The sequence below is a fragment of the Vigna radiata genome, unplaced genomic scaffold, assembly GCF_000741045.1.
Source record: "Vigna radiata var. radiata cultivar VC1973A unplaced genomic scaffold, Vradiata_ver6 scaffold_73, whole genome shotgun sequence".
NCBI classification, from domain to species: Eukaryota; Viridiplantae; Streptophyta; class Magnoliopsida; order Fabales; family Fabaceae; genus Vigna; species Vigna radiata.
In genome coordinates this window covers 1,441,103-1,450,945 of record NW_014542365.1, presented here as the reverse complement: position 1 = coordinate 1,450,945, position 9,843 = coordinate 1,441,103, and the positions used below count along the sequence as shown (strand labels likewise).

Here is a 9,843-nt window from a genome sequence, read left to right as displayed (position 1 = left end):
TGTGCTTAAACCTTTTAAAACGATTTTTTTGTTGATTTTTTTTTAAGAGGAAGAAAAAGGTTTTTAGCACGAGGCAGACAGAATGGTCGCACTTGCGCTTAAACCTCTTAAAATGATTTATGATTTTTTTTTAAAAGGGGATAGAAAAGGTTTTTAGCACAAGGCAGACAGAATGGTCGCACTTGTGCTTAAACCTTTTAATATAATTTTTTGTTGATTTTTAGCATTTATATATCCAAAAAGTAGATGGCTAGTTAAAAAAAAAAAAGGAAAACAACTAAATAACAAGATAAATAAATAAATAAGAGTACAAATAAAAATTAAAAATAAAATAAAATAAAATAAAATAAAAATAATAATAATAAATAAATAAATAAAAACAAAAACAAAAACAAAAAACAAGATAAAAAGTGAAATAAGAAAATAAAATAAAAAAAAAAACTATGGAGGTGCTTAAATAAAAAGGGGGTGTGTAAAACCTAATTTAATTCTAATAGCATATTGGGCCTAAGCCCAAGTGAAAAGGGGTATGAATATGCAAATAGGGGGGCTGCAAGGAGGAAATTCGAATGGGCTTAAGCCCAAGGAGGATGGGGTGCGATCCAACAGAATGAGGGGGTGCAAAAATGTTTTTTTTAATTAATTTTTTTTTTGTTTGGCAAGACCTGGGCCTGATTTAGGGGTGCGGTGGTAGAAAATGGGGGTGCGGAAGGAGAAAAAAACGTGGCCCAGAAAGCTGGCCCTAAACCGCTCCTGACCTAGAAATTTTAGGGGTTCTCTCAGCTCCTCATTTCTCGCTCACTCACTTCTCAGATTCCATCTCATTCCCTCGAAACCAAAGCACGCAAGCCACCTCCCAACCGGCCACAGCTCCCGTCCGGCCAGCTCGAGGCGTCTCCGGCGACTCCAAGCGTCTCCGGAACCGCTGCCTTCCACGGGGTCAGACCCCTTCCCCAGATTCAACGCCGCGTGCGAGAGGGAGACTCCCTCACCTTCCGTGCTTCGCCTCTGCTGCCGCCGTCGTCGACGACTCCACCGCCACGACTGGCCTAAGCCATCACCGAGTCCACCTCTCACCAATGGGCCCTTCTCCGGCTGCCGCAGGTCGAATGCCAGGGCCACGCCGGTGACGCTGCCTGTCGCCGGAGTCAAAGACCAGAAGCCGCGAACCAAGTTTTCTCCACTCCTTCGCATGCGAGGGAGGAACCTCCTGCCCGAGGATGACCAGAAGCCATACCTTTCATTTCCTATTCCGATATATGCTGATATGGAAGTTATTTATGTTTGTCTTTTATTTACATGCTTTTCTGGACATTTCTGGATGTGAGCAAAGAGGGTATTGGGGTCTTGCTGTTAGGGATACATGCCTATGCTTATGTTTCAATGTAGTTTATAAGTGATGAAATTTGCAGGCCTTGAGACAAAAAAACACAACCATATACAAGCAAATGAACACAACCATATACATGTATTGTTTATTCATATCCGATTCATTAAACAGACGCATTCACATACGATCAAGCTTAGAGACTATGACTTACCTCCGCCGCTTTAAACGAACCAGTGAAGGTAAATGGCTCTCTTCTCCTTTGACCGTGAGATCCCTTTCTTCCAGGCAGTGATGGTCGGTGTTGGTAGTGAGCCACCGATATTTGGTGATGGTAAGATGTTTCTTCGGATGAACGATGTTCCTCAGTCTCGTTATGTTCTCCCCGTGCTCCTCTTGTGCTCTCTGTATATGTTTTTTTCTTTTTCTTCAATGTGTATATCCTTTGATAGTGTGTCCTTGCTTCTTGGTCTCCTCCTCCTTGTATCCCCCTCTATTGTACCATTTCATGCCGTTTCATAGGGTATCCTCTGTCGCAGGATNTTCTTTGNCTTTTTCTTGTTTCATGTTTTTACTTTTCAGTTGGTATACGCTTGTTTAAAATTCTTTCCATTTCAATGCATGGCTGCTGCTACTGCCTAAGAATTTCCAGCAAGAAACAAATACCTTTTTTCACTCAGCTACCGTGGAAACACATTCTAAGCATTCACTGGATAGCACTGCATAGCCGAGCACTGCAACTGTTGCTTCAGGACCAGGAAACAGAGTTGACTCTCCTTTTTTATCTTTCCTTCTCCTTTCTTTCCTTATATTTTTTTTAGAGTACAAATATTTATATATATTGCTTAGGATAGTATCCTTTTCTTGAATTTAAAATATAAAAACAAAGTGAAAGGAAACAAACANATTACAAACATAAAAAGTAAACCGAAAAAGAAAAGAGGTAAAAATGAAAATAAAGATGAAATAAAAAGAAAATAACGTAAAACAAAACCAAAAAAATGAAACAAGATAAAATAAGTAAATAAAAAAAAATAAAATAAGATAAATAAAATAAACTGAAAATAAATAAAATATAATGAAATAGAATGAAATAAAATAAAGTAAAATACAACAAAATGAGATAAAATAAAATGACCAAATAACATAAAACAAAAATAAGAAAAAAGAAAAGAAAAAAAGATAAAACAAAATAGAAGTAGGGGAGAAAATAAATAAAAACAAACAAAATAAAAACAAAAGGATAAAAATAAATGAAAATAGGAAAAGAACACAAAACAAAAATCATCATCATTTTTTTTTTTAATTTATATAAAATTTATCTTCTCGTTTATTTTTATTTTATTACTTTTTCTTAATTTTAGACATTTTGTTTAATTATCCGGACGAAATTGGGTATTGACAATGGTCAAAAGAGAAACTTTAATGGATAAGGAATGTAAGAGACATCATAATTTCCTTTTTCAAACATTGAATTGCTTCATGGATATCTAAAAGGTCATTTCTGTGTAGGTTGGCATGACTCATGCAACCATATAATGTTCAAAAAGTGAAATTCAAACGTTAATTGACGTTGAATTTCCCTTTTCAAACGTCAATTAGTCATATGACGTGAAAATGTTGAAATTTTTGACGTCTAAATAGGAGAATTATTTACAATAATGTCATTAATCATTTTAATGTTAACTTTTTTCAAATTGAACGTTAGACGTGAAAGACTTATTTATATAGCATCATGAAATTTAAGGTCTTAAGTGACATGTCATTCTAAATAGTTTGTACTCAATTTATCTTTATCTGATATATTAGTGTAAATATCATGCTCTTATCTTTCCTTGATTGTGAAAAGATTGACAAGACTATTTTTTTTGTCAAGTTTGTAGATATCCTAGAATATGTGATTTGAAAAAAAAAAATGATTCCGTAATGTCTTTATATAACATAGCTATATGCTATTTACATGTTGCTATGAGTGTAAAAATGGGTTCAATTGAGTTAATCCATAGTACCATTAGTTTGATTTGGGTTAAATTAGAAAAATACACTTTTTTTAAAAAAAAAATAAATGTAAATCAAATAACACGCAACTCACTTAACTCATACGATTTATATGTAATAGGAAGTGAGTTGATCCGTAATTCACAAACTAACAACTTTTTATAATGTTTTTCATTTTTTTCATTATAATTATTTATTATATTTTTATTGTGTAGATTGACACTTTGAGTTTGTTTTCTTAAATGGAAAAGTTGTTAAATAATATTTGAATGACTTGATACTTACTTTATTTGTTTGCTCAATTATATAAATTAATATTTTATTTTTACTTATTATATTCATAACATTAATGATGGATATTTAGTGAGATAGGTGGTATAAACACATTGTTGAGTTAATTCATTTTGATTTTATGACAATAAAACATATAAAACAATTTAATAGAATAAAATATATTTAAATGAGGCAATCCACTTTAACTCAACAATATATGGTAAATAAAATAAAATTACAAAATTTTTTATTAAGAAAAAAAATCTACTTAAACTGACTTATTTTTAAGATAATCAAGAGTAAACTGATTTCGTATGAATTAAATTAGCTCACTTTAACACACATCATCATTACCGGTGTATACATAGTGATCAGTTAACCAACCTCAAATAAAAGTATTGTCAAGAGATATAAAAGAGAAACCAAGCCTTAATAAATACACAATAGAGGATTAAATATTAATTACACCTACTTGGATTAAAATCCTTTTATGATAACATGTCATGAAACCCTAGTGTCATTTAACTATGTTAATTAATGGTCAAATCATAGGCTCCAAAAGATCAAGTTAATACCTTTAAGTCATTCATATATACACAGCAAATTCCTAAAATTCAAATATGTAAGATATATAAAGACTAAATCAAATTACTTCTCTTTGAGTACGAGCCAAAGAGATTATAACATTAAGATAATATACACTGCTGTTCAATGTCTACTGACTGACCACACTGTTCTCCATATGCCCAAAAAATTGTGATGATTGATATCTAATACCCAACATGCATCACTTAAGTTTGTAAAAACTAAGATGGTATCGAGACAACCAAAATATTACCACAAAAGGCCAGTTTTGTCTCTAACTATATATGTTAACAAACACTTAAACATGAATTTCAACGATGGAATTGGAATTCTGAGAAACGGCGACAACAAGTGTTTTTTGTTTTTTGTTTTGTTTGTAATCTTGTAACCCTTCCATATCATATTTCAAACTCTCATTAATTATGCCATAAGACTTCACAATCCCACTAAGTATCATACATAATATCTTCTATAATCAAATATTAAATTCACAAGGTCAATAATTTATTACACAATTCCCTCTGTCAACATTAGTTTAGATCAATTTCCCTGTAGAAGTCTTTATAATCACATCTTAATAATGAGAATGAACTATTTTCTTGTAATGCAAATTTTCCCTTCTAAAACCACACACATACTGTAAGACCATAACAAATGGGTGATAAAGAATTGAATAATTAAAAATAGGATTTAATAAAAGAGTGAAGCATTAAAAATGAAAGTGGGTGGGAGGCAATGAATTAATAATAATAAGTTTAGATATTAATTAATCTGTTGGGCAGGATATTGTGAAACTGGGTGAAATGAGGTGATAAGGTGGGAGAGAATTGGAAGAAAGGGTAAGAATTAATTGGTGAATTAATTGATCGTTACACGAAGTTCGAACAGCACCATTTATGCGGGTGCAGATAATTTATGTGTAAGTAGGGTAATTACAGAGAGACAAAAGCAAAGGTCTGTGACGTTATTAATGATTTGCACATCCTAGGGTTGTGTAAGTAGATGGGTCTCAGTCTACCATCTTCCATCTCAATTTACTACTTCTTACGACAACCCATGTGAATTCTCCAACTTCTTGGTAACCTAAAAACTGTTACTGTTACTTATACTGATACTACTGTTACTGTGCTTACCCCAGTAGCTCAGCATTCTGCATTAACTCAACCACACTGTTATTTCACCAAGTCAAATATCATTTTTATATCTAATGGTATTGTCGTCTTTGTGTGTACTAGGCTACGTACGAACCATGTAGGTGTTCGATTTTAGATGTCTTGTGTGTAATAAATTTTTAACTTCATCTCTCGACAAATATGTCATCGTCAACCGTCACATGGCATGGGTTTCAATGACCCTGGAAACTTTCTTAGTCTTCTATTAAGGGGACCGCTTTCGCTACCAGCTCGCTCTACCAAGCTATTCTACACCTCCAACACTTTCATATATTAATATACATTAATATTCTCTATTTTATATAATAAATTTAAATTATATAAGATTAGACAAAACCTATCCTCGTATATGTATGCACATATATAATCTTTAATGTAGTTCATATATAGCTAGGGCATAACTCCTATACGCACATGCAACAGGTGCATAGTACATATACTTCGTTTTGGATATGGTGTGCGTTTTGTGGACAATATGAATGCAAAACTTCAAAGACTGTTTACTTTTAATATACATCATCAGTGCGAATAATTCGTGTAATTTTTTATTGATTAACGTATACGAACGATGTGGTCGCTGCCCAAAAAAAGAAACGAACGAAGTGGTCACTTTTTTTGTTTATTCATATTTAGGAACTTTTTCGTGGAATTTTAAGTTTCAATAGGCACTAACTAATCTAAAATTTACCACCGTATTATAGTTTATTATGAATAAAAAAACAACTAATCTATCAATCTAAATAAACTAGTTTATACAATTTATTTCACATACTTTCTGTAATTTTTTATTTATATAAATTAATTTTAATTCATGAAGAAGTCATTATAATATGGTTTAAGCCATTTAGTTGTTCCTATTTTTGGACGGTTTTCCCATTTTGATCCCGTCTTATTAGAATCCCCAATTGAGTCCCTATAAGTGCTAATTTCAATCAATTAAGCCCCTATCGTTAAATTTAGTTAACGGGATTAACTTTTTTGCACAGCTGAGAGGATTGCCTATTTAGAGTTGAAACGTGGCATGAATTGAGTCCCATAAGTGTTAATTTCAATCAATTTCAACTCTAATTCATGTCATGTTTAACAGGTCATCCTCCCAGTTGTGCAAAAAAGTTAACCCCGTTAATTAAATTTAACGGCAGGGGCTTAATTGATTGAAATTAGCACTTATAGAGACTCAATTGGGGATTCTAATAAGACGGGGATCAAAATGAGAAAACTCCCTAAAAATAGGGACAACTAAATGGTTTAAACCTTATAATATATATTTAAAAGTTTTTATTAAGAATCTCTTAAAATAGTATATTGAAGGATAAAAGCTAGATTAAATGTGGAAAAGAATGAAGTAAAAACAAGACTAAATAAATAAAAATGATAAGTAAGTTAATGGAAAGTTACTAACTCATTCACTCGAGCTTAGACACATATTTCTAACACAATCATAGACATGTCTAACATAAATTTAAATACTCAGATTCATAACTCAATCCAACAAAAAGTAAGGCAATTGGGATTCGATGTACTTATGTAGGTGTAAATTACTTAAAACAAGTTAATTTTATAGCATCAAAAAGTCAATATATTTGAAAACATTCTTGAAGGCTATAATTGATATAATAATTACCGCAAAAGTCTCAACAACCTAAACATGGTGATTTTATTGTTACATGTCTCGTAGGTATCCTAAATGCTTTGAGTTCTGTTAATGTATATTTAACTGCTTAGTTTTATTTTTTATTTATTTATTTTTTTTAAAAAAAGACATTTTCTACCTAACTGTTTTCAACAAACGGAGGTTTTAAAATTGTATTCGGAATTCTGTCCTAATAACATGTTGTGCTAGAGTTTTTGTGTACCTAATTGTTGGTTATCCGAAAAGGAAAAGGGACTAATAAATGGATTCTGCAAGGCCTAATTAATTGTATTAAATATTAATTAGATTTTCAGAAAAATGTAGCCAAAAATCGTTCATAATTATGAAGCCAGGCTAGTTTGGTCCCATGTAATTAATCAATTCGAGAAACGTAAAGTAGAGGCAACTAAATCTAATGTGGTCTTTCTGGAATTAGAAAAAAGATAAAATAATAACGGAGTGCCATAACATTAAAGAAATGTATCTGTATATTATAAACCAAGACATATAGCAATGTATATTTTTCTTTCATACTTTAATATACAACCATTTCATTTCTTAATATTCTATCTAAGTTGCATCACACATGGTCTCGTGTAACCCACTAGCAATGATAAATATCAGGATGAGGAGAGAGAGACTCAATCATAATCTCTCTCTCTCTCTATATATATATATCTATAGTATTCATAATTTACTACATATTTTAACCACTAACGTTATAGATTTTTCTTAAACTTAGCCAGCCAACACATGATGTTATTTAATTAAATTAATTGTGTTTTTTTTTTTTTTTAAGTTTAACCAGCTTATGTTCTCTGATAACACAAACTAAATGAACGTAGCAATTGTTAGACATCTAATATAAAAGGCATCTCTATACAACAACTTAATTAATTAAAGAACCAAACAGAAAATGTATTAAAAAGGTATATGACTCATTTAATTAAATAATGAAAATATAAATAACTATTTATAGTTTGAGAGCATAAATATTACGCAACCAAATATTATAGATCAAAGCCTTTACCAACTAGTTTGAGTGGACCATGACCTCAAGATTTTGATTACATCATCCATGGATTTTCAAATTTGATTCTTCTTCAGTCGTTCTAAATGTTTCGAAGTAACAAAGTGTTATAGTTAAGAAATATAAATAAAACATTTATTTTCAACTTTTAAGACTAATTTATTACAAGAAACATATAAATAAAAACTTTTTCTTTTAATTTTTCCTTCAGAAAACATAAAACTTTATATAAAGGAGTAAATTTGTCCGAGAAGACTAAATTTCCAATCACTTAGACTAACATAATTTAGCTATTTATCTAAATTAATATTATTTTATTACCTTTAAAAGAAAAAAAAAAAGAAAAGGGAAGATGAATGATGGTGGGTGCAGGCAAGGCAAGGGTGAGTGAGTCTCTGGTGAAGAGAAGTGTTCTGGAATTTGGTTGGACCTCACCACCACACGAGAAAGAACAAGGCCATGTGAGGCCGCACGTGGGAAACCGAATTTCGCGCGTGGGGTCCATTGCAGGACCATCGTTAGCCGCACGATTTGCTGACTCAGACTCGGATTTACGATGGGGCATGACGCAACCGATCCGATCCCGTGACAGGAGCGAACAACTGTCGGGATTCGAGGATTACTAGGACACGTGTATGCAACGCAAGCCGTTCATAAATCTGGCTGGTGCCAGCCACTGACAGACACGTGCGTGGGCCGCTCCACGACAAACGTGGGCCTGGCCCACCAGCCCGTAACACGCCAAACTAAAACCGAGTCTTCCTCCAAAATCCACACGCAAAATACACATAATAACCAATAAATAGCGGAAATTGTTTCATATTATATAAGTAGTGTATATGAATAAAAAAATAAAATATTATTATTATTATTATTATTATTATTATTATTATTATTTATGTTTTGTTCGGGGCGCTAGCCGCTTGAAAATGGGATCGGCTGGGCTCGGCTCTCATGGCCCGTTTCTTGAACTTTGCCTTTTTCTCCATTCATTTATAGCCCTCCCCCATTTCTCATTCCATGCCATTCTCTTCCACTCCCATCATTGTTTTCTTCTTTCCTTTCTTTCTCTTCTTTCATTTGAACAAATCTACCATATTTATTAGTATTTTCTTCCTTTGGGACACAAAATTGTGCTAAAAATTAATGGGTTGCAGGGACATGAGAAAGGTGAGGTGGGGGAAGAGGAGGAGGAGGCAAGAGGGTGTAGAGAGGAGGATGAAGAAGCTGCAGCGCCTGGTTCCCGGTGGCGCCGGAATGAACCCCGACCGGCTCTTCCTTAAGACGGCGGAACACATCTTAAAATTAAGGATCCAACTCAATGTGCTGCAAGCTCTTTCCAAGGTTTTCAATGCTTGATGATGATATTCATTATTATTTAGTAGCTAGTGAGGCATTGCTATATCAAGTTGTACCATCATTGTTCTTATATGTATTCATCTATTATATTTATTTTTATCAATTAATGCCTATGCTAATTCCTTTCTGATGAGGTGAATTCGGCTCGCTTACTTTCCTTTCTCTTCACTTCCACATTTTTTTTTCTACAACAGGGTTCAGATTATCACACATTTAATTAAATCTGGGGCTTAAATTTTTAGTTCAGCAAAACGATTTTGTGTTTGTTTTTGTATTTGTTCTTCTTATTTAGATTAATAGACACTTAGTCTTTTACTAATTGGTGTTTAGAAATACTGAAAAAAAGGAAATTTCGATAAAATCCGAAATATCCCACTCTTTGTTAACTTGACTATTCAGTTTAATTGAATACTCAGACTGACACCACACCTCTTAGTTGTCTTCCTTAAATCCTATCTTTGACCTT

At 32.7% G+C, this 9,843-nt stretch overlaps 1 protein-coding gene across 1 annotated transcript; it reads left to right on the top strand.

Moving 5' to 3' along the window:
* The first annotated feature begins 8,944 nt into the window (after nucleotides 1–8,944).
* On the top strand, nucleotides 8,945–9,627 carry LOC106779907 (transcription factor PAR2). The gene has a single exon (XM_014668119.2). The coding sequence runs from the start codon at nucleotides 9,165–9,167 to the stop codon at nucleotides 9,375–9,377; it is 213 nt and encodes a 70-aa protein (XP_014523605.1). The 5' UTR covers nucleotides 8,945–9,164; the 3' UTR covers nucleotides 9,378–9,627.
* Nucleotides 9,628–9,843: the final 216 nt, after the last annotated feature.